The sequence below is a fragment of the Acanthopagrus latus genome, chromosome 21 (assembly GCF_904848185.1).
Source record: "Acanthopagrus latus isolate v.2019 chromosome 21, fAcaLat1.1, whole genome shotgun sequence".
Classification (NCBI taxonomy): Eukaryota; Metazoa; Chordata; class Actinopteri; order Spariformes; family Sparidae; genus Acanthopagrus; species Acanthopagrus latus.
In genome coordinates, this window is record NC_051059.1 from 12,055,681 (window position 1) to 12,080,794 (window position 25,114).

The following is a 25,114-nucleotide window of genomic DNA, read 5'->3' on the forward strand; positions in this document are numbered from 1 at the left end:
GGGTCCTCAAACGTATTACTCAGAAGTCTCCGTCCCAGAAGTCTCCGTCTAATAACACATGGTGTGGTCCTTTGCCTCTGGCCCCTTCATTCCTTGACCTCGGCAGGCGGCGCGTACGGACACCAAGACCGTCACAGTACGGGCCAATCAGAAACCATGGCTGACGGGGGAAGTACATCGGTTACTGAGAGCCCGGAATGCTGCTTTCAGAGCAGGTGATGAGGCTGGTCTCAGATCAGCAAGAGCCAACCTGTCCCGTGGCATCAGACTTGCAAAGAGGCAGTACAGCAACAGGATAACTCACCACTTCACCAACAGCAGAGACACAAGGAGCCTGTGGCAGGGGTTACAGACCATCACGGACTACAAGCCTCGACCACAGACCTGTGATAACAACATAACTCTGCTGAATGATCTGAACCACTTCTACGGACGGTTTGAAGCCGACAACAACACCTCTGCACAGAAAACAGCACCCCCTCCAGACGACCAGGTACTGTCCCTGTCCCCAGCCAGCGTGAGGAGATCCCTCTCCAGGATCAACGCACGGAAAGCTGCAGGACCAGACAACATCCCGGGTCGCGTGCTGAAGGACTGTGCAGAGGAGCTCACAGATGTCTTCACAGACATCTTCAACATCTCCCTGAGCCAAGCTGTTGTCCCTACCTGCTTCAAGAACACCACCATCATCCCGGTTCCAAAGAAGGCCTCTCTATCCTGCTTCAATGACTACCGCCCCGTGGCAGTGCTTCGAGCGGTTAGTCATGAAACACATCAAATCCAGCCTACCTCCCTCCCTGGACCCGTACCAGTTTGCATATCGGACCAACCGGTCCACTGACGATGCAATTTCCACCGCCCTCCACTCAGCTCTCACCCACCTGGACTCTAAAGACTCATATGTGAGGATGCTGTTCCTGGATTTCAGTTCAGCGTTCAACACGATCATCCCCCAGCAGCTGATACAGAAACTGGACTGTCTAGGACTGAACACCTCACTCTGCAACTGGTTGCTGGACTTCCTAACAAGAAGACCACAGGCAGTTCGGGTCGGCAGCAGCGTGTCCAGCACCATCACACTGAACACAGGGGCTCCCCAAGGATGCGTGCTCAGCCCCTTACTGTTCACCCTGCTGACCCATGACTGCACACCAACACACGACAGCAACCTCTTCGTCAAGTTTGCGGACGACACGACTGTGGTGGGGCTCATCAGAAACAACGATGAGTCAAACTACAGGGACGAGGTGAGCCAACTGGCCAAGTGGTGCAGAGACAACAACCTCTCTCTGAACGTGATGAAGACGAAGGAGATTGTTGTCGACTTCCGGAGAGCCCCCACCCAGCACCTTCCACTGACCATCAATGGTGCTGCTGTGGAGAGAGTGAGCAGCACCAAGTTCCTGGGTGTGCACCTCTCTGAGGACCTCTCTTGGAGCAGCAACACCGCATCACTGGCCAGGAAAGCTCAGCAGCGCCTCTACTTCCTCCGCAGACTGAGAAGAGCCAGAGCACCAGTCCCCATCATGCGCACCTTCTACCGCGGCACCACCGAGAGCATCCTGACCAGCTGCATCACTGTGTGGTACGGCAGCTGCACTGCATCCTGCAAGAAGACCCTGCAGCGCATAGTGAGAGCAGCTGAGAGGATCATCGGTACCCCCCTCCCCTCCCTCCAGGACATTTACAAAACACGCCTAGCCCGCAAAGCACTCAGCATTGCGGGCGACCCCACCCACCCCAACCACCATCTCTTCAGTCTCCTGCCATCCGGGAGGAGGGTGAGGAGCCTCCGGGCGAGAACCAGCAGACTGAGGGACAGCTTCATGCACCAGGCCACCAGGATGCTGAACTCTCTCCCAGAACTGCCCCCCCTTCCCTCTCCGCCCGCTGCCCCCACAAACTCTGGACCTTGCTGACCCCCCCCGCCCCCCCACCCAAAAGGCACCAGCCACTTTACAAACTCAGTAAAAACTCAGTAAAAGAACACTTAGAAAAATATATATATATATATATATATATATATATAAAAATAAAAAAATTGCAAATTGCACTATGTACAAATGTTTCACATGTTTACATTCCGTGATGTCACCTGTATATATTTAAAATCTATATTTAAATCTTTATTTTTTCATTTTTACTTCTACTTTTTTTACACTCATTGTGGATAGAGAGTAACAGAATTTCAATTCTCTGTATGTCTTGCACATATTGCAGCATTGACAATAAAGCCAACTTTGAACTTTGAACAACTTTGAACTTAAAGTCTGGGGTCCAGAAGAATTTGCGATAACAAAATAACATTTAATCAGTTAATAATAATCATTTAAAAATGCTCCAGTATAAGGATTTGAAAACTATTGGCTACTTCATGACCTGTTGACAAGGAATTTAAAACTACGTAGATAAGCAACACCAAAACAACGCAGAGACTCTCAGTACAGTTCTTTATTCAATTATTTTCGGTATCTGTGAGTGTGTCTTACAAGATTTACCTGCCAAATCAAAACATGGAAGTGGGACTGTAGAGGACCTGCTCCCTCTGTAGATATTAAAAGGGTCATTCTAAGATGTCAAAAACACAACCATTCTTAGTTTGGGGTGATTATAAACTGATGAAAAGATCATTCTGAATATTACATTCATTTTGGCCCCTAACTCCACCCACATCCTGCACACTAGACCTTTAATGCATCCCTGGGAAGCAGTGGGCAGCCACTGTGCGTCATCTGGGGACCAACTCTAGCTCTGAGACAGGAGAATCAACGTCTATGTTTAAAAGTCTGTTTTATGTATAAAACATGCAATATAAAATATGTGTTTTCAGAGGAAATCAAAGAGGAAACTGGTAAAAGAAAAAAATAAATCTATCTTTGATTATACAAGACATTTTTATACAGTTTATGTTTGTAGTTTGTATCTGCTGCTGTAGTATGACAATTTCATCTACTTGAATAAAAAATAACTTCTCCTTTTTTTTTTACAAATTTTCTGGTCAATTATTTAAAAAACACATACTGACCAACACTGAACAACATTTGATACTGTGGCAAATGAAACAACAGACTAGCAGGAAACACCTCTGCACACTGTTGGCAGCCGCTCCAGCTGAAGTCTGTATTTCCTGGCTGAGGTGCAGTGGGCACTTTTCCCAAGAGTCACTGGTGGAGCACAGCTATGCTACTGGGTGCCTCCGTATTTGGCGGTCCAGTCTACTCGTCCATGCACTGGCTGCATGCTCTTTGAAAACGTATTCTTTCCCATAACGCTGGATAAAGGGAGCTGAGGATTTGTAACTCTGCTCCTCCGCCCCTCATGTTCTGGGAGATCATCGTGAGAGAGGAGAAAAGGGTGTTTAGGCTCAACTTGGGAAGCGACATGAAGCTGCATGTGCTGATGGTCTTTACCTTCATTACCTTCGAGTGGTTTATTCAGTGAGGTCTTGCTCTTGGATGGTTTGTTTTTAGACTCGACTCTCAGATCAGCCGCAGACGACAGGTCAACTACAAGGGACGCAAAAGGACAGTGGGTAAAACTTGAGGACTCTTTTAGTGCTACTTTTTTTCACATTTCTCTCACTCTATATTCTCCCTGTTTCTTTGTAATTAGCCGACCATGAGCCTTTAGTCTTTCAGTAACCAACCACATTTTGTCACAATCTCCAGCAGTCAATCATATTGCTGCTGTCGAACTTTAAAGGTCCAAAGTCATGCTCAATTTCAGGTCATACTTTTAATTGATGTGTCTGCTAGAAAATGTTGTAATGGTAAAAAACATGATCTTTCACATACTGTCCATTGCTGCAGCACCTCTGTCTGAATGCTCTGTTTTTGCGCCTCTAGTAATGTTGGACCTGGGTCTGTTCAGTAGCAAGCAGCACAGAATCAATGAAGTCTGACTCAACCAGAGAAAGTAAAACTCACGAGCAGAGGGGCCTCCTATTGGCGCCAGTGTAATCCTCTGTCTTCTGTCTGCTCCTGTTTCAGTCTTCTGAAAAGCTGACATGTGCTTCTTGGTTGGGCTGTTGGAGCTGCTCATGAAGGAGTCTGGAAACGACAATGACATTGCTTTAGCTTGAAAATGTACAATATCACATTGAACAATTAATTATACTTTACGGACTGTAGTTTTCTTCAAAGTCCATGCTCATTCTAAGATATAGTTTGTGACTTTGGGTTATGTGTTTTGTGCACTATTACAATGTGAATCATCTCCAAGGTGGAGACAGCATCATAAGTCACTGATACTGTCTGTATTCCAGTGAACTGCTCCTAAATCTGTCTGGTACCTTTGATAAGATCGAGATGCTCCAGCGTCTTTTCTGTTAAAGGCCGCTTGTCTGTAAGTTTAGGAAGAGTGTCTAAAAACAACATCACAACAAAACGAAGAGAGGAGGGGTAAGTGAAGGACAAAAATAGCTACAGAGCACAACTACAAGAAAAGAAAAAATCTCAGGTGTTTTACCTTGGGACTGATTTTTCCATTATATTTACTGCATTATGCGATTAATACAAACATTTTTCTTTTCTTAAGGCTTTTATTGTGAATATGTTACGAAAAAAGCTGAGGGGTTGTTTAATCCATAATTATGAAGAAGATTTAGAAGGAGCTGATTGGGTGTTGAAAACACAACTTCACAGTTGCCCTGATAGGCTGTAGTGCAGCTACACTCTGACGATCCCTCCTCCCAGGCACTAGGTGTCCCCCGTTCCTTGTGGGCTGTGCTTTGCAGGTGCTGAGTGGAAGATCATCAGCTGCATGAGCTACACCTGGGCCAGTGTGCTCTGCCTACAAAGACTGTCCTGACTCTGCAGACGGCCTCTCTGGAGGGGAAACTGATCCCTGCTCGCTGGCAGACCTGATGGCAGCATGTTTCTTTGGTTTCTTTTGATTTACACCTCTGTTGTCACACACTCACACATGCTTTCATGACTGATACTGATTGTTACACGTTTTGCCTTGGTTGATTTATGTGTCTGGGGCCAATAAATGCCAATTACTAGTAACCAGCTCGTGTTTGTCTGCCTATTTTGGCACAGCCTTGGAGCCGGGTTGTGACAACTCTCATTCACGGGATCTCTCCAGCTGAGTTTCTAGTGGTAACATTTGGGATTACAGGTACAGTCTGGTCTGAGGCCTGACATCACACTGGTCTGAACATTTAATTGAAATAATTTAATTTAATTGGCCAACCCTAACATAGAACACAGGATAGAATTGGCAGAACAACTTATTTCTATGGTCAAAGAAAAATATAATTATAAACAAAGTTAATTTCCTGACTGACACTGCATTTAGGATACTTTTTGTTTACATCGTGAACTCCTGATCTCCAGAAAACTGCTTTCACCTGCTTCTCTATACACGAATATGTGTTCCTTGTTACCTTTATGCAGAGGAAACTCCAGCCCCTGTGCTCGGCTTAAACACGAGCCGCCCAACACGACCTTCTGGCTTGCTGGTGAGGGGTTGCTCTTTGGATTCACACCTGAAAAAAGGCCAAACAGCTCAAAGAACTGAACAAAAACTCTCTGGAACTGAGCCCCACACTGATGGAGGAAACCATATTTAGTTTAGCAATGACAGTATGTGGAAAGTAATTTAAGTGCATGATAAGAGTTGTTTGAAAGTTGCTCGCATAAGAAAACAGCAGCAGTAAACTGGTGTAGAGTGGACAACGTCATCCAGCAGAGCCAGCTGTTTTTGAAGTAACATAATTTGTTGATATTTACAGAACATATTTAAATTGAAATAATAATGATGTCTGTGTAGGTCTTTTGTCTTCTTTCATTGGTTTAATCTCATTTCAATGCACTACATTTATTTCATTATTCTATGTTACTAGTGGTGTGTTTTTAGTGTTTAGGGTATAGTTTTTTTGCTTCTGTGTAACATAAGCAATAAAGTAATAAATGTAAAATGTGATTGTTGTGATCATTTTTTCTCACCTGGCAGGTATCTGGACTGGCTGAGGTAGTGCTGCCTGGCAGACAAAGCGGTGGAGTCAGCTCTGCTGCTTGACAGCTTTGATACTGTGTTGTTCTTTGATTCTGGAAATCTAGACACAAAAATATGACTGCATATTTTTCAAAATTGTGATGAACACATTAAAAAAAGAAAATGTAATAATGAGGTCTCACCGATGGCTGGGTCCATTCAGTGCTCTGTCCTTCAGAGAGCTGATGGTGGGTTTTTTGGAGATGGATACTCCAGCGTCTGCATCCTCACCCTCGTCCCAGCTGTCGACAGACTTGAAAGATGTCTGGCCCCATCGTCGACGTCCAGACCTCACTCCAGTTGTGTTGCTCTCTGCTCCCATGGGAGCTGCTCTTGGAGGCTAAAATGAACATACAAATATAAAAAAAAAGGTTCTATAAGCCCAAAGAGGGTCCTAATCTGACATTTATGAACTGTACATTTCTGAGTGACACCTACAGTCTGCCAGCTCTTTGGCTGCCTGTTTTTCACCAGGCTAAGAGGTTCCTGCTGCCCTTCTGTCAGCGCGGAGAAAGTTGTTGCTTCTAATGTGCTGGGCTCCATATTGTCCTGAGGTAAGGAGATCTGCTGAAGGGGCTGCTGGAGAGACTGGCTGGACTCTAGTTCCGTCTTACAGAGGGACAGAGGTTTTGACTCTGCAGCTGCCTCGGACATCTTTGCCTGAGCCTTGAGAGGGGCACCGAGTGCCTGGCCGACATGGAAGTATCGATACCGTAGAGCCTGGAAACATATCTTCAGTTACATCTTTTTTTTTAAAATAAAAAAAGGTAGCAGTAAAGAAAATGGAAATACATTTTGTAAAGGACTATCTCACAAACCACCACTGCACATTTCCTACAGATCTAGAGGCTGGAATGTATGCGCTTTTTTCTTTTTTTTTGAAGCTTCAGCAGTAGTTATAAGGTCAGATCACAATAACATGTCTCTGTATCACACCTGATTGAGGTCAGTGGAACTGCGTTGCCTCAGGTGAGATGATTGACTCACACTTCAACACTGTCACCTCAACATCAGCCAGTCCTCTAGACTCTGAGCGTTGTACGTTTTGTATGTGAAAACCTCAAGGTTTTTCAATGTACCTGAGCAGCACTCGGTCTTTTCTCAGGGTCCCACTGCAGCATGTCTTTCATTAACGTGATTGCCTCATTGCTGGCATTGGGGATCAGCGATCTGAGGCTGGTAGGGACACACTTTGGGAAGCGGAAGTTCATGGAGGTGGCCAGGTTGTAGCCCTCAGGCCAGTCCGCCTGAGGAAGAGGAACCGACGAGTTAGTCATCCGTGAATTTGTGTGCAGCCTTACGGCGTAAAATACAAATCAGAAATATTTATACTTTTGAATCAAGTTTGTCACAAATCAGCAACTTTTGCTTCTGGTGTCTTACAGAAGGACAAATGTGATTTTTAACGGCAGAGGTCCAAAAAGAAAGGGTGTCAGATTAATTAATGACACCTGTTGTGATGGTTCACCTTTTTCAGTGTTCCCAGCACCTGACAGATCTTGAAGATCTCATCCACCTCACTGTTGCCAGGGAACAGGGGTCTCAGTGTGTAGAGCTCCGCCATGATGCATCCCACAGCCCAGATGTCGATGGGTGAGCTGTAGGCTTTTGACTTTAGCAGAACCTCTGGAGCTCGGTACCTGTTACAACAGCACGGGAGGATATTCATTTAACACTTGTATGTTTATCTTACAATTGTCCTAAGCGACCTATTTTTGATGTTGTATTCTATTATTTATTACTATGATGCACAACTGACAACATTTCCAAACAGTCCTCATTTATTTCATCTTATCTTACCTATACTAAATGCTTTTGTCTCCTACTACAGGAACTGCACATTGCCCTGATGCTGTAAATAACTGAGTCTCACCATCTTGTGGACACATAATCTGTGTACGGCGGCTGCGAGCGGATCTCTCTGGCTAGTCCAAAATCAGCGATCTTAACCAGCTCGGGGCCCATGCACAGCAAGTTCTCTGGTTTCATATCACGATGGAAATACCCTGAAAAACATTAGACAGGCAAATAAACCCATGCTGGTGCTGAGATTGGTCTAGATTTGCATTATATTTTAGGTTTCTACTACTATTACAACCACCACTACTTGACATGACTCTCTAATGATGCATATCATCAAACATCTCTGAGGTGAAAAAGATGTTTTAACCTGACAAAGAACCGTCAAATCAAGCCTTTAAAGGGCAAAATCACCCAAAGATAAAAAAAAAAAAAAAAAAAAAAAATCAGTCATATTTCGTTTTTGTAGTCCAAAAACATTTCTGGAGCTTCTCAGCAAGATAGTGCAGCAGCATTCTCCTAAACTACTACGAGTAAGCAAGTACGCACGGTCGAGCTTGTGTACCCACTTCAGATGTATGTTAATGCAGATGCTTTTAGCTTAGCGGCTACAGTGAAGACTTTGGCTTTAAAAAGGGTGTAGATAACATCTAAATCAATAACATTAAATCAATTTGGGATCTTGACGCTCCTGGGGATTTGGATTATGCAGGATAAGGTGGATGGTGTTTGGTGTTTACTTTCTAGTGGTTATTTTAACATTTTAGAATGTTTTAAAGGTCCCCATATACTTCAACTGTTCAGGAGAATGCTGCAACACTGTTTTAATGTGAAGCTCCAGAAATGATCTGTGGACTACGAAACTCATCTGGCTTTTCATCAGCATGATTGTGAGTAGATAATGACAGATTTATTCTATTTTTGGGCGAGCTTATCCTTTAAGGAAACACAAAGCAAAAGAGAAAGACAGGAGGAGTCTCTTACCATGCTTATGCACAAATGCTAAGCCAGACAATACTTGGAACAGAATGTTCCTTATCTCATTCTCAGAAAACATCTTATCTTCCCTGGCAGCGGCAATGGGGTAAAAGACAAAAGATGAAAAAGAAAGAAAGAGGGGATAAAGAAAAAAACAAAATGCAAACAATCATGCCTTGTTGAAGTGGAAATGACACCAGTACCCACAAACACTAACAAAAGTGCAGTTTTTTGTATTTTTTTCTGACCACTCACACCTCCTCTTCTCACTGAGGACACAGGAGATGTGAGTCATTTGTGGCTGATGTCTTATCAGTTGTACAGCAGTCATAAACTATTCAACTTCAGACTATGCTGACAGCAGCATAACACAGCATTTCAAGAGACAGAAAAGACAACAGAGTCAGTTTACATCAGTCTGTAGCCACCTACCATGTTTGTGAATAAACGACAGTCCCTGTAATATCTGAAAAATCATGTTTCTGACGACTGACTCAGGGAACAACTTGTTTCTGCAAAAACGAAGACCGACACATGATGACTCAATCCGACCTGATTAATTCTCACATTCCCAATGGTAATAAAAGAACCACGCTCACTGCAGAATTACATCACAAAAATAACTCAGCTAGTGTGAATAAATCGTGTGTGTGATTTTGCTGCCTGTGCGCTCTTACCTGTCGTTCATGAGCTGATAGAGGTTTTCTTTCATGTACTCAAAGACAAAGTAGAGGTACTCATTTTCTCTGATGACTTCCCTCAGTTTCACTACATTGGCATGGTTCAGCTTCTTCAGTGACTGAACACAGAGGGACGTATACAATAGAGTCATTAAGAATCAGCTCCAATGACTGCACACACTGCGAGAAATGAACTTTTTTACCCTCAAATTTCAACTACACCACTTAAATAAAACGATTAATGGCAAATAATGTTTCTATTTCTATTTAAATGTGTTTTTTCAGCACTTTGAGCACCACCAGCAGAGTGCCATCTTGTTCCATTATATTTAAGAGAAGGAAGACATCTCTAAGGAGATATCTCCAAAACTCAGCAACTCGTGCCAAAACTATCTTAAAGGATAAACAGCACTGTAGGAGGAAGAAAAACATGTTTTGACTAAATATCTGTCCCTTTGATCTACAGGGAAGAATTTTACAAGTGAAGACAATAGTGGTTTAAAATGATAATACTATAAAATACTTTTGCTCATATACTGTATCTGAAGGTGCTGTATCAACTTGTGGAGATTTCTTGTCTGACTATGATGATTCTCACCTTCACCTCTCTTAGATTCAAGCACTCATCCCAAGAATAAAATTTCCTCTTCATCCTGTTGGGAGAATGAAAAAAGAACAGCTTTGATGCGCATCTTGACCTGCTATGTTGATGCTTTATGACGACTTCTCTGGAAACACAGATATGTTAAACAAAACTGGTTTACTCCTGTTGTTATGACATGAATTTTCACTCAGTAGACACGTGTTGACTACTGCATTAAAGCCATTGTATATTTTCAGTGATTTCTTTATGGTAATTTTGGGCTCCATAAAAATGTTGCGTACCCAGTAAAAACAGCACCCTGGGCAACCATGCTGCATCTGAATGTGTTTCATTTAAACTTTTTACACGTGTAACCTCTTTTAACCTTTCTTCTGTCTTTCCTTCTTCCTGTACTCCAGAAGCAACACTATGCGGTGTACTCTCACTCCTTTCACTGTCATCGGTAGTATCACATTGCACTATAACCTTACATTTACAAACAGTGCCTGGTGGAGCCTCGTGAAACATTCATTATCAATTTCTTGCCAAAAACAGATTCTTAGACATCTCATCCTTATGATGTCGCCACAGACAAATAAGATAGTTATGAAAACACAACAATATATGGTGATAATGTATTTGTTCTTTGATAAGAAACTGATCCTCACCCTGAAATGCCAACACATTGAGGCAAAAATTACATTTGCTTTAAGTATTTCTCGTGAGGAAGCAACATGTTTGCTAGCCTTGAAGCTCCTTGCAGCAGTCGCTCGGGGTTTAATCAGCTTAACGCTCCCAGTCTAAACACCGCAGTATTTCCCAGGCATTCTTACAGGAGCAACTCTCACCTCTTTATAGCCACCAGCTCCCCGGTCTCATTGCTCTTGCCCAGTAGCACGCTGCCATACGTGCCGTCCCCCAGCTGCCTCAGTGTGGTGTAGTGGTTCATCGTCCACAGAGAGCCCTGCCTCTCCCTCACCGGGCAGCCTTGACAGTCCCACACAGTCCAACAGTTGGTCATTGTTTGTACAGTAACATCCCTCCACAGACTTAAAGGCCCTCTACGCTTCTCTATCCTGCTGCTACTGTCAAGCTACTCGCATGCTTTAACTCTAGAAACACAGAAATAAAACATGAGCGCCCATCCTTTACCTTTTCTCTCCGCAGATTGGTGATGAAGGTGGAGCTTTACCTGGTAAGGGAGAGTGGAAAAGTGATGCTGCCTCGATCCTGCCTGTTGTGCTGTGTCTCACCTATCCTAAGCTAAGCCTTGATGGTGGACGGAGGAAGGGCGATGCCCTGCGAGGGGAAGTGGATTAGCGCAGACATGTGATTAAAAATGTGTGTCGGGAAACGACTAACAGGAGATGCAGGAGACATTAGACAAAGGCAGTGAATGACAGCCATCTGTTTCTGGGTCAAATTCATGATGGGGTCTTGGTTTGAAATATCACAAATTCATCCCATTTTACACTGACCCCACTTAGGGGCGGCAGTTTTAAACACTTCAATCGCAGGTGCTGTTGACCAAAGAACCAAGAGAACAAAGATGCTTGTCTTCTTCGTTGCCAATCCTGATTTAAGTCTTCTTTTATATCCAGTTGGCTGATGTGTAAACCTTGGCCTGACTTCAACAAATTAGGGCCAGTGTATTAACAACTGACTACCACAGGTTAGAGGAATTGAACTAGCGCAAACTAGTTAGTCTATAAAGTTGAAACAAATGGGTTTATTTTCTCTGTGTATTCCTCTCTAGAATTTGTATGCTGTACTCAGTAGTAGGGATGCACATTTTAAGCAGTTTCTTTTATTGAGTGTCAGCTGTTTTAACGATAATTTTTCGGTTTATCATAATACTGTAAAAAAGGAGACATAGTATGCTGATTTTCAGGTGTATTTTGGGTTATTACTAGAATAGGTGTGCATGCCTCAGTTCTCAAAAACAAACTAGAAAAATTAAACAACTGACCCAACAACACCTGACCAATACTGAGTCATGTTTTCATTACAAAGCGTTTTGAATGTTGACTAATACAAAACAGGATATCACAAAAGTGTCTAAATGTTAATGCCAAACTGAGCTTTTACACTCGCTTTTACACTATCTAAACATTTGGTCTTAAAACTTTATGACATGATTTAGCTAGTTTAGTAGAAAACATGCTGCCATGCTGCTAAAGGGTTAAAACAGTAAGCTAAAGCTAAATAAGCTGACATTAGCCGCCCGGCCAGCCCTAATTTTCAATCATACGATCCAGCAGACAGTTTTACTAAATATTTACTATGACTGACATAAAAAAAGGGTAACACTTGGGTGAAGTACACCTACCATGGGAGACATTTCTGTGCTGATGAAGACGACACGGTGATGTTGCTGTGAAGATGCTGTCGTTAATCAGAGCAGCTTCCTGTCTCCTAGGCAACAGAGAATTCCAAAATAAGAGGAATAAAACCATATAAAATAAGGCAGTGCATGACATAACCCCCAAAACATGTAATCAATATTTGGATAAAAGTTATGTTAAAGTATATATTATAGTAAATAATTTAATTCATGGCTCTATTAACCAGCAACAGGGGCCCTTGGTCAAAAAAATTGGTTCCGTCCCTCCTACAAAGCTAAGCATAAGTACTGAACTTCAGTGAAATTTAAAGGTACTGGGTATTTAACTTGGGTATTTCCATTTCTGCTACTTTATATTTCTACATTCAGAAAGAAAACACGATGCATATGTAGATTATATGTAAATGATCTGAAATTTTCCAGGCTGATAATCAGGTCAACCAACTGTATACAGTGCATACATGTAAAACATAGAGGCACTATATAGTTTTAGGGGGGAAAATCGTAACTTTTAACATTTATAAGGTAATAATACAAGCTCAGACATATTGATTTTTTTTTTTCGATAACTGAGTAAACAAGCTGTTCTCAGAGGAAAATAAGGTGCCCGAACCACTGTTTGAAGCTAGAAAGGTGGCAGGGTCCGCCATATATAAACAAAGTAAAACCGTATGAAACGGTGTTGTCCTTTAATCCTTTAAGGTCAGCTTGTTTGTTCAGCTTATTCAGTCATGATAATAAAGAGAGTTTGCCAGAGGCATAAAAAAAAAATCACTCAATAGTGAGCCTGGGGTTTTCTCTTCACGTGTGTTACAAGTGCTCTATCTAGTGGTTCATTTTCAACACTGCATCTGGCTGTGACTGGCCTCTATTTTCCAGGTATCTCAACTTTTTCTAACCCTTATGTAACGACACATGTCACAAAGGACCAGGAGAAGTAAATACTTAATTCCAGTGCACCCCACATGAAAAACAGAAACATCATGCTGCTATTGGGAAACTAAAGCTCCAAATATCACACATAAACAACATTTAAGAAGTGTTTATATTTCCCCAGGAAGCAATTCAGATCAAGTAGAAGACCGCTGGAAGAATCCTGGAGCTCAAGTTGAATACCAGAGTGTTTGTCCTCATGTATTTACGTGGTCACTTGGATTGTTTTGAGACACAGAACGGGCCCTGTACATTCAGGTACATATCGATAAATGACACTCACGAAAGGGATTCTGTGGATTTAGAGTTCTTATTGATCAAAAGGCTGATACAGACAAATTAAAAGTCTATGCGTAAATTGGTTTGATTAAATAGTTTGATTAAAGTAGGACACTAGGTCTCAGTGATATGTAGTCATAAGTATCTGTGTGTAAATCTACTGCTAGAAGTTTAAATTTGATTATTTTCTTAAAACCGATTGTCATTTAAAAATATCAGTTTGTCCAAATCATACACTGTATTAAAAAAAGAAGAGCGGAGAGCGATGTCTCTGATAATACAGAGCAGGTTATCTATCTACAGAGCAGTGGCTGTCTGTAGACATGCAGGCATGAAATGTGAGGAATGAAAATCATGACCAGCATTCTCGAAATGGCCATACTGTAGTAACATGACGTGCCGTGCATTGCACCTAACAACTGTGCAGTCAGATTGTTGACTGTCTGCGCAGCGGATAGCCGCGGTTTTTTTCCGAGGTTGTGCTTTTGGTTACTTACGGTAAGATGGACCCGCAGTGTCCACTAAAGGATCAGGTGATCCACTAACTACGAAGCGAAGGCTGACTGGGGAAAATGCAAAATGACATATAGCAAATGTCGGAGCATTATTCATTCACGTTTTCGACTCAAATTCGGACTTGAATCGCACCGCTGGAGCTCCAATGTGACGATGGCTCGTTAGGGCTGGCGGCGCAACTGCGATTTTTTTTGATATTTTAATTTATGAAAAATCACATTCACAGACAAATATTGGTTTCAACATGGGGCTGTGCTACAGTTTGCGTCCCCGGCTCTTTGGGGACCTGAGCGGCTCTATCTCCAACGCTACCTCGGACTCGGACCAGCCTCCGGACGCCGCCGTGCCGACCCGCGCCGGGGGAGCTCGCCAGGAGGACACCGGGGGATGCGGGGAGAGCTCGTCGCTACGCGGCGGCGGCGGCCCGGTGCGCCCCGGGGACCCTGCCAGGCTCCCGGCCGGGGAGCACCGCCGTGGAGACACCGGTACCGACGGTGTGCTCATACAAAACGGAGGTGGCGGCGGCGGTGGGGGAGGCAGCGGCAAGGGGACAGGGAAGGACCGCGGCCGACGCTTACAGCTGCTTCAAAAGACTAGCACCCAAAAGCAGAAAAACTGGGACAAATTGCTGGTGGAGGAGAAGGAGGCCGAGAAGGAGGCGAAGAAAGTCAGTAAGAATATTGACAGGGCGCTGAAGGAGCTCAAACGGGAGTACAAACAGACGCATCGGCTGCTGCTGCTCGGTAGGTTGTGTACCTCTGTGGTGGTGTTGTTGTTGTTGGACTGTTTTATTATTAGAAATACAAACGGAGGCTACTGGCCTTTTCACAAATTATGTCACTACTCTGCCGAGGCCCACTGCCACATCTGTTGGTTTGGCTGTGAAGACTACCCCCTGCGGCTGTCAATGACAAATGATGAAGATGGACGTGTAGACTCAATGGGCCTGCTGTCCTGTTACCCTTACACTGGGTCTCAGAATGAATCTAGAAAGGCCAATTAAACATAATGTAGGCTCTCAAAATGAACCAGCACACGTTTAAACAGAGACCACATAGGTTAAACCCAAGTATGGCATAGTGTGGTATCGCATAGTACAGTGTAGTATAGTGTACGAGGATAGCCTTTTGATTAACCATGGCACCAGTCATTCTTTTCAGTAAGTGTATATACTATAGTATAGTGTACAACAGTATAGTGTAGTATAGTATAGTGTAGCGTAGTATTGTATAGTGTAGGAGTACAGGCTTTTGATTAACCATGGCATACTTACAGTCATTCTTTTCATTAACTGTATATACGAGAGTATATTATAGTACGGTCTCGTATAGTATAGTACAGGGCAGTAGAGCATAGTATAGTATACAGTGCAGTATAGTACAGTATAGTGTAGTATAACATGGTATAGTACAGTACAGGGCAGTAGAGCATAGTATAGTATACAGTGCAGTATAGTACAGTATAGTGTAGTATAATATGGTATAGTACAGTACAGGGCAGTAGAGCATAGTATAGTATACAGTGCAGTATAGTGCAGTATAGTGGGCTACAGTATAGTACAGTAGAATGTTAAATAGTGTAATATAGATAATATAGTGTGTATATATGTATATATGTTATAGTATAGTTTAGTATAGTATAGTATAGTATAGTATAGTATAGTATAGTATGTCATCTGTCAACGGGACTAGAAATTAAAAAATAGCTATTTTAACATCTGATGCACATTTCCAATAAGGATTGTACAGTATAGTAGATTGGATTGTAGTATACTGGCCTATAATGTAGTATGTTAGATTGTTGTACTATATAGTATAATATAGATTATAATGTAGTAGGCTATAGAGTCAAATTGTAGGTGTTCATGTACCTTTACTTCTTCTAGTGGTTGCAGCAGAATGGGCTTCAGCACTGAGAAGATGAAATTGATCAGCAAAGCATAACTAACTGATTTCAATTCTGATCGTCAGTTTGAAAAAAAACTGGACACAAATATTCTCAGATGCTTTATGTTCATACTGCTATGAATAATCAATTTTAGGATACAAGGATATAAGGCTCACAGAACTTTATTTTTTAGCATATTACATCAGAGTACGTGATTAGATAAAACCTTAACCTGTCTGACTCCTCCACAATAAAAGCATGTTGTAACCCATATCAGTTTAATTGTGCCCATATAAATTACAGGGCAGGTATCAATTTTAGGTCGTGCATTTTATTACCTCACCGGACTGACAGATTATATCATTTATCAGGAGACGTTCTAAATGTCGGTCAGAAGCATCCCAGTGTTGTCCCTTGGACAGTCAGTGTGTTTCTAGATGGAGGTGTTGTGTCACAGGCCAGACCGCTCTCTAATCCTGTTGCCTCACTCTTTAAGTCTGGATGTGTTTCATACACTGCACACAGACATCCAGCAGCAATTTAAAAATCCACTCTTAGTATCTGAATTCTCTGCTTTTGAGAATAGAAGTACAAACAGGTTAATTTCAGCCATGGGTTCCTTAGCTTTAGCTTTTAGGTTGTCTCATTTTACAACACATACAGGCCTACACATCACGGAAGATTCAAAAAGGTCAATGTTTAACTTTCAAAAGAGAAACTGTTGATCAGGAGCTAGAGCTTAAGTGTCATTACTGCTGCCCTGATGAGGAAACCAACATTTAAAAGTAGAAACACTTTCAGTTTTGAAAGTCGCACACTTAATACCGTATTGCATGTATTTGCTTTACTTCAAGCAGTGCAGTGCTTCGCTGCTCTATATAATAAATGACTACCAGTTTAATTTCCTGAGTAAACAGCTCTCAGTAATTACACACAGGAAGAAATGGCTCATCCTAATGAAGTCACACAGGGAAATGTCATACATTCTTCCATGAAAGCTGTACAGCAGAGTGTGCGACCCGTGTCACTTTGTCATTTTGGCGTGTCATTATGGTTTGGGCGGCTGTCCTCACCACTGTAGAATCACAATTGTTTTCAGAGCTATCTGTCCCGTTGCGCCCGGGAGCCTCAGCACGAGCCACAGGCCATGTCTGGGTTTTCTTAAAGAGGCCTTCGGGACTTTATACCCTCCAGGTCTCCAGTAGGACTCTTGTTGCATGCCAGAGGACTGAGGTGGTTTGTGTTCCTCTGAAAGTGGACACCTTTCAAATAGTGTTACATTTCAAGGCAACGTATGCTCGCTAATCTGGGTCACTTTATCTGTTTGTATTTGCTGCAGGTATTTAGTTGAATAATGATAGCCATATGGAAGTGTTGTTTATCCTAAGGGGGCTGCCATATTCAGCTTGTGCCGGAGCTGTAACACATTGGTTTCAGCCAGAACAGTTACTAAAGTTTTGTAATGTTTGATTCAATCGTTGTTTACGTATCTTACAGTATATGACACAAGTTATCATTTTAGACAGTTTTGTAAAATGTCTGTTAATAAGTCATAAAATAATTGAAAGAAATGTCTCATATTTTTCAGTTTTTAGTTTATTTTTTTGTTTTATATATATATATATATATATATATATATATATATATATATATATATATATATATATATATATATATATATATATATATATATATATATATATAGAGAGAGAGAGAGAGAGAGAGAGAGAGAGAGAGAGAGAGATATATATATAGTTTAGCTTAAATTTCATACAGGACTGTTTATCCACTGCACAAACATAACCTCTAAATCAGATTAGGTGCAGTTAATTTGCTAAATTGAAGCTTCATAAATCAAATGTTTCATAGTGGCCTCATTGACCTTTTTTACAACTATGTTTATCTTTTTTGCACATAAAAAACAGACTAATGTTTATTACAGAGCTGAAACAGTCAGACAATTTAAAGATTGGTCCATATCTAGGAAATGAACTAGCCATGATGTATTTTGATAAACTTTTTGATTCTCTTGATCGTTTAAGTCATTTTAAAGCCAAAATGCCAGCTTCTCAAATGGAAATATTTGTAGTATTTCTCTACTGCTCTTTGGGCTCTTGGAGATTGTGACAGGCATTTGACACCGTTGTCTGACATTTTATACACCCAACAAACAATCCCTTTTTATGGAGAAAACACCAGCATTTATAATAAAAGTAATCATTAGTTAATGCCCTAATTTTATGGTATAACAAAATTTAAGAGGCTAATGTTTCTGAATAGTCCAAGTGGCTGACCAGTCCGGTTAATGTTCATCCAAATAAAGCAGACTGACTCACTCTTTGAGCATGTGTTTAAGACAGGTGAGGTCAGGTATATAGGAGTGTAACGGTATACAGTTTTATGCAGAGCTCAATGACATGCACAAGAAATCATACTGAAATGATTTTGACAGATACTGAGACTGTGTCATGAGTCACAATTTTACTGAGGATGGTGATTTTTTGCATTTCATTTTCCCTAAAAATATAAAATGATGTGTCTTTTGCTGTGGTCTGTACCCAGTGTTGGAATATAGCTAAATACATTAACTCAAGTACTATACTTTTTATCATTTGTATGTACATGTACTTCACTTGACTATTTTAATTTTCTGCTTCTTATACTTACACTCCTTAACAATCTGGGGGCATAAATTGCACTTTTAATTCCTTTACATAGGCTTGATAACTTAAGCCACGCTGCATCAGATCCAAATTAGCTCATTTTTGATTCATTTCTTTTAATTGGTAACTGGATAAACAAAAACAAGATTCCGGTAATCAGAAAAATGCTGAATATCAGACCCGATAGTAGTCAACTCTGTGTACAGTATTTACAGTACATACTGGACATGTAAATATTGGTATAATCGACTTTTACCTGTACTAATTATGACGCCTAAGTATATTTGATATCAGATACTTTTACTGAAATATTATTTGTATGGGTGACTCTCACCTTTCCCAAAGTAATATTTTAACACAATATCATTACTTTTACTCAATGTGGCCTTTGAGTACTTTTTAACAACACTGTCTGTACCAAACAAGCATGTCCCTGTACATCTGGAGAATATGATTCATTGGCTGGGTCATCTTTGTAGCACCACAATGCTTCATTTATCATGGTATGCTGTGACATATTTTTATCTTTATCAAAAAATTGCAGTTACCGTGATTTGGATACTGCACTTGGCCTTACTGCAGTTAATCAACTGTTAAGCCCTGGTGCAAGTCTGTGGTGTTGAATTCTACGGTATGAGTGTCACTACAGAAATGTGATGAATAATAATTATTTGTGTTTTTGAATGAATACTGTGAAGCTTTTATATTTTCTCGGACAGTTATTGCAACCTTAAAAACTTCATAGTGTTGCAACTCTGCAAGTACATAATGTGCTTTTTTGTTTCAGGCACTAAATGTATCAAGAGATTTCAGTGCAATATGGACACATTTTGAAGGCAACATTAGTCCGAAACCACCTGTGGAAATACAAAAGAAAACCCTCTTTGTTAAACATGTTTAACCAGGAGGACGACTCGGAAAATCCTTTAATAGAGTTCCTCTAGACTTTATACTGCAGTGCATGAACACAGGAATACAGTGATGGGAACTGGAAGGCGAGTTCCTATTATTTCTTGGAAAGGAAGTCGCTTTATTGTTAGGTCTCTTGGATCAGATTCTGTACAGCCCCGTGATAATATCTCTTACAGCTTTCCTAGATGTCCTTAACTGGCCATTTCATAATATCTCAGCCTTATCACCCCGCATGAGCCTGAACAACAGGCTGCTAGCAATGTACCACGCTCGACATAAAACGAAACCAGGCAGGCAGGCAGGCAGGCAGGCCAATGAGTAGCTTGTTGGAAGTGACTGATTGTTATGTTTTGTCAGTTTTTTTTTGTGCTGCATGTGAAGCCATATTTTGGAAAAGCTTACTCATCCACAGAAGCACACAGTGGGACTTAGCGCCCCGGCGGCCCTCCCCTCTGAATACAAGTAGAGTCAGGTGAACTTTGCTTCTCTCTAAATGGGTTTTATCATTGACCATTGGTGAACTTTGCTACTGACTGAGTTCTAAGTTAACGTTATGCTCAACACAAAGTACTGGAATATTGTCATATTTATGATACTGATAACAGGACGGCACTGTGAGCTGTCTTGATCCTTGTATCAGCTGAATCAGAGTGAACCACACCACACCAGAAGGACATTGGACTCTGTTTGTTCTCCAGCTTTTGCTTACTGTATAATTTCCACTTTATCAAGAGCCTCTGTCCCTGAAGAGAGAGCTATAAAGTTCTTTCTGGCTTCATAAAAAAATCTAGGAGGCTAATTTTAGCTGGATATCATTTGGATGTGTGCCCTGTTTTTACAGTACGTGCTTCAGTTACAGTCACTGCGACTATATAAGTGTAGAACCTTTTATATGTAGAGAGCTCTAAAGCTCTTTAAGTGTCAAATTTACAGCTCACTTGCTGTCATAATCTAAAGCCCATGTATGTATGTAATGTATTTATTTAAGTGCAATAGTTTTGCAGAGCCTCTGTTCTGTTTCCAAAGTGAATCGGTGATTAGCAGCTATTTTTAACGGCCTTACACGACTCAAACTCCAAACCACCATCAACGTTGTTTCCATTTTGCAGCACAGGTCCACTATCAGTCTGAAAATAGTAAAAACATCTTTGTCAGAGTTTACTTGTAGTAGAGTATTTTTAGATTGTTGCACTGCTTTGTTTACGTAAGTGAAGGATCTGAAAACTTTTCCCAACGCTGCACACGCACACACGCTGACAATAGACATTAATTATGAACGTTAATGGCTACTATTCCTTGAAAATATCATAATGACGGTTCTAAGATCCCCTCCAGATGTGTTTGACGACACAGAAATAATCTGCTGTTTGATATAAGAAAAAATAAGTTTAATAAGTTTAAATTCTTAGTTCGAGATGGTGTCAGGATGATCAAATTTGATATTGATATTGATTCAGTCATCGGATATCTTAACAGAGTCCATAGTCTGATGAATTGGTTGTCAATATAACATTGCGCTCTTGAAATTCTTGTATTAATTTGAGCCCATATCTTGATATTTACTTACTTTCAGTTGACACTGCATTGCTGTGCAGTCGATTTGTTGTTGCCATAGCATACTGCTGCCATACACCTGTTTGATCAGAAGACTACAAAACCTACAGTTCAAATAAACTGTATTTTTTTTTTTTGCATTTCTGATAAGATGTGCTATGTGGTGTGTACTCTGGCCTTGTGAACCTGAATTGGATCAGAACTGAAAGTAAGTGGGTCAGTGCATCTCTATTTCAAGTTTAACTGTTGGACAGAAGATGTCTTCTACTTCACTAAAAAGTAGGGCTGCATGGGGCACCCTGTAGTTCATTTGGTAGGGTGTGCGGCCCATGTCCACAGGCCATGTCCTCACTGCAGCAGCCAAAAGTTTGACTCCGACCTGCGGCTGTGGCCCCTTTCTCTCTGTTTCATCCTGTTTCCTGTCACTCTTTGGCTGTTCTGTCCAATAAAGCCATGAAAAAGGCCCAAAAAATAGTTCATAAATCATGTCACGGTTATATTGACAGATATTATGATCAGGAAATGATTAACGATGATTAGTGAGATGAACCATTTCAGAAGAACCACAATTTTCCTTTTCACTGAAAACTACTAAAATCATGACAATGTGAGAGTTGTTGGGGTCTATACCAAACAAACATTGTTGTAAAAGTACCCAAAAGTCAAAACAGAGTAAAAGTAAAGATTTTGTGTTGAAGTATGATTTTGATAAAAGTGAAATTTAAATTTCAATGACAAAAAAGTAATTTGTAAATTATTATTTGAAAAATCTTGAGGTTTTGGTTTCAAAGACATTTCTCATGACACAACGTTCATGTCAAGTGACACAGTGCATTGTTACATGACGACCCCCAGCTGTGCTGGAGGTGTGTTCACAATAACATGCAGCAGCTCCCCAAATCAAGATCATCATGAATTAGCAGAGTTACACAAGAGATACCAGTCTTTAATACCTGACAGCAAGGAGAATTGATTGATTTCTTCCTTTTAGTATTATGTATAAATAAAGGGTTCAGTCTATATCATATATATATATATATATATATATATATATATATATATATATATATATATATATATATATATATATATATATATATATATCAGATCTGTTATTCAGCATTTTTCTAATGATTGAGTTTTTCTTGTTAAATCTGATTAATTAAAAAAAAGTGCTACTTTGGCTCTGATGCAACATGCATCTGCAAATTAACTAGAAACTCTTCTAGTACAGTATTTCAGTACAATCACTGCACACAAACTTTCTTGAACCTGGAAAACAAGATATGTAGCTCAGGGCATCTCCGCAGCACAACAGTACGCAATGATTAGTGCAGCCCTACCTAGGAGTCAGTTCTCAGTGTATGTTAATGTATATAACTAATTATAATCTCACGAATAGGGCTCAAATGTGCAAGAATGAACTCAGATTTAAGGTTAGCACAGAGAAGCTTTCAGCCAAAGTGAAACGTAAACATCCAAGTAAAGAAACAGATGTCAGAACACGTTTCATAGCGAAGGGGACCTTCACTATGAAATCTGCACATTTCTAGGGAAGAAATGTGAAGATTTACCAGCTTAACATAAATATCTGACTGTGGATCATTTATTTGGCGCTGAGAGTATTTTCAGCATGTATGTGCTGTGCTGCCTCTAACCACTAGAGAGTGATGTGGGCCAGTCACTTGTTTTGACCTTGCTTTCAGAGGCGGGGAGAGAGGAGCATTTTTTTTTTTTTCCCCTCTCTGGTGAGGGTGGGGAGGGTGGTGCTGGTCACATTTTCACACAACTGTAGGTGAACTCAGGGTTCATAGTTAAGATTTGCATGCTGCACAACTTTGTTGTACTTATGTCACTACCTGAAACGAGTATTTGCATTGTGTTTACATAATGGTGACAATAACAGTGTGGTCCTTGTTAAATGTTACACAAATAATCATTCATGGGGGCCTTATGCTCTTTGAATGATCTGTGAGAATTTGTAATGCAAGCATTCAGTACATTTGGAAATTTCTTTTGTCATGAATGCACAATGTAGCATTATAAGTTTCACCCGTTGCTCTTGAATATAAAGACTTCCTTTCTTACATATGCACGCACATCATAAGGAAACTACCCTTACCTGCAAATGACACAGATGTGCCTACATGTAAAGTGCATTGTTGGTTAGCAAGAAGTCAGACCATGACAAACCCACACCCCCATTTTGGTCGAGTGAAGAGGAAACCACAGCGAGTTAAACGTAAATGTCAGACAATGTTCACAACACAACAAAAGCATAACGTGCACCACCAGAGTGTAGTGTGATTGTGAGGCCTCTTTTTTTTATAAAAGAAACTTTATCAAGATAATTAATGTGCATAGTTCTGAATGAGGAGAATTGATTTGTCTCTCACTAAACAGTAGGTGTACACAAATAACACTCACCCAGATGAAAGGTCTCTGGACAAATCCTTCACACTGTGATGGTTTCTACTTAAGTGTTGATTTATTTAGTAATCTTTAGTAATCATACATGAAACAAGCTGTCATTAGATCCGTTGGCAGTTAGCAATAATTTATTTCATTGGCAAATTTGGGACTTACTGTACATGTGATAGAAGTGCATTGTTTCCCAACAGAACCTTGAGTATTTTGTAAACCATAACAGGGCGATAACTGACATTGCCATATTTTTGTTACTCTAACAGTAAGATGATATACTGTATATATCTAATGATTTTGCTATGACATAGCCGATTGTGTATGGCATAAGTGTTGTCATTTCCTGGTTTCAAAGCAACAAATGCAACTGATACCTTAAGATAGGAGCTTCAAAAATATGTTGATGTTACAGTGTCTTGTAATGGAGTGAATGGTGTCTCTGTCTCAGCCACTCCGGCCCACTATCACTTGTTTCTGCACTGTGTAACTTAAGTGAGAGGGGAGGATCAGTGCGTTACATACATGTTTACTTCAACATGCAAGTTTCGAACACATAACGTTGTTTGATGTTGTTAATTTTGTTTGTAGTTTGCAGCTACATTACGTCTGACGAACTGTTTCAGATTTGGGATTTGTGTTAACATATCTCAACATACCCTGAAAATATCTTTATATTACTTTAAGGGCATGTTGCAGAGAACTACTTTTCTGTTCTGGATAGTTTGCATGATGCGCACACTATAGCAATTGTTTACCATCCTTATGTTTTGTAACATACCCACCAGACAAATCTATGGTTGTGTCTGAAATTGCCCACTTGTTCATTACTCGCTACCGAGGGAGTCCTGTATATTGGGCTCATCTGTCAAGAGAAGATACTCTTTTGGATGCCACTAAAGTCATTTTTTTCTCTCCAGCGCATTCATGATGTTATATAATAGTTAGTGACCATCAGTTGTTCACTTCTTTTCATGACACATTATGAGATACTTTGAGTCATTTGTATAGGGTAAATGAATTCCCACTATACATTCTGACTACACCACCGAATTGTAAACTCACTATATAGTCCACAAAATAGTATGTAGTGATTGATTTCGAACACTATGTGTACTTGCCACCATTTGGCACTGTTTGTATTGTCTTCAAGTTATGAACAGCAGTCCAACCAATATGTGATTCTACTATTTTGACCTTTTTTATTTAGGCTAGAAGAGGTAAGATGGTCCTGAATTCACACAAAAAGGGCAAAGACTAAAAGAATGTCTGAATAGAAACTAGTTAGGTCTTTCTTTTTTTGTGATTGTGATAATTATTTATGAATTTATCACGTAAGCCTTCAGCAAATGTTTTTTGAGCCGCAGGTTGTAGGTCTGTAGGATAATTTAATGGATGTCAAATGAGCCTAATGTACGACACACAGTAGGTGACGTTTACTTTGTGTTCATCTACTACCTTTATTGCAGTGGGGGGAGAAGTACTCATATCCTTTACTCAAGTAAAAGTCCCAATACAACAGTGTAAAGAATACACCATTAAATGTAAAAGTATTGCATTTGTA

General features: G+C 40.6%; 2 protein-coding genes and 1 long non-coding RNA gene across 7 annotated transcripts in view; 2 read left to right on the plus strand and 1 right to left on the minus strand.

Moving 5' to 3' along the window:
• Positions 1 to 2,975: 2,975 nt before the first annotated feature.
• Positions 2,976 to 12,512, minus strand: LOC119011026 (serine/threonine-protein kinase MAK-like). 4 transcript variants are annotated; one of them, XM_037083760.1, is made up of 17 exons: positions 12,371 to 12,512; positions 11,234 to 11,340; positions 10,890 to 11,028; positions 10,057 to 10,111; positions 9,456 to 9,577; positions 9,211 to 9,290; positions 7,874 to 8,006; positions 7,469 to 7,640; positions 7,080 to 7,247; positions 6,439 to 6,720; positions 6,144 to 6,340; positions 5,952 to 6,061; positions 5,390 to 5,491; positions 4,292 to 4,363; positions 3,927 to 4,049; positions 3,411 to 3,506; positions 2,976 to 3,323 (listed from the first exon to the last, which is right to left on the minus strand). In XM_037083760.1, exons 3-17 carry the CDS (start codon positions 10,988 to 10,990, stop codon positions 3,184 to 3,186), a joined length of 1,953 nt encoding a protein of 650 aa, XP_036939655.1. In that variant the 5' UTR covers positions 10,991 to 11,028; positions 11,234 to 11,340; positions 12,371 to 12,512; the 3' UTR covers positions 2,976 to 3,183. The 4 variants fall into 4 exon arrangements, with proteins under 4 accessions (XP_036939655.1, XP_036939654.1, XP_036939653.1 ...); XM_037083759.1 differs by having other exon boundaries at positions 3,420 to 3,506; positions 10,890 to 11,153; XM_037083758.1 differs by having other exon boundaries at positions 10,890 to 11,153.
• Positions 6,730 to 7,973, plus strand: LOC119011030. 2 transcript variants are annotated; one of them, XR_005072109.1, is made up of 3 exons: positions 6,730 to 6,969; positions 7,478 to 7,593; positions 7,832 to 7,973. It is a non-coding gene; the product is annotated as an uncharacterized LOC119011030 (long non-coding RNA). The 2 variants fall into 2 exon arrangements; XR_005072110.1 differs by lacking the exon at positions 6,730 to 6,969 and adding an exon at positions 7,014 to 7,038.
• A 1,618-nt stretch (positions 12,513 to 14,130) lies between the features above and the next one.
• LOC119011050 (guanine nucleotide-binding protein G(olf) subunit alpha) overlaps positions 14,131 to 25,114 on the plus strand; it is a 49,838-nt gene continuing 38,854 nt past the window's right edge. Inside the window, exon 1 of the mRNA XM_037083825.1 lies at positions 14,131 to 14,856. Coding sequence (XP_036939720.1) covers positions 14,358 to 14,856 — 499 coding nt within the window. The 5' untranslated portion in view covers positions 14,131 to 14,357. The remainder of the gene's footprint in view (positions 14,857 to 25,114) is intronic.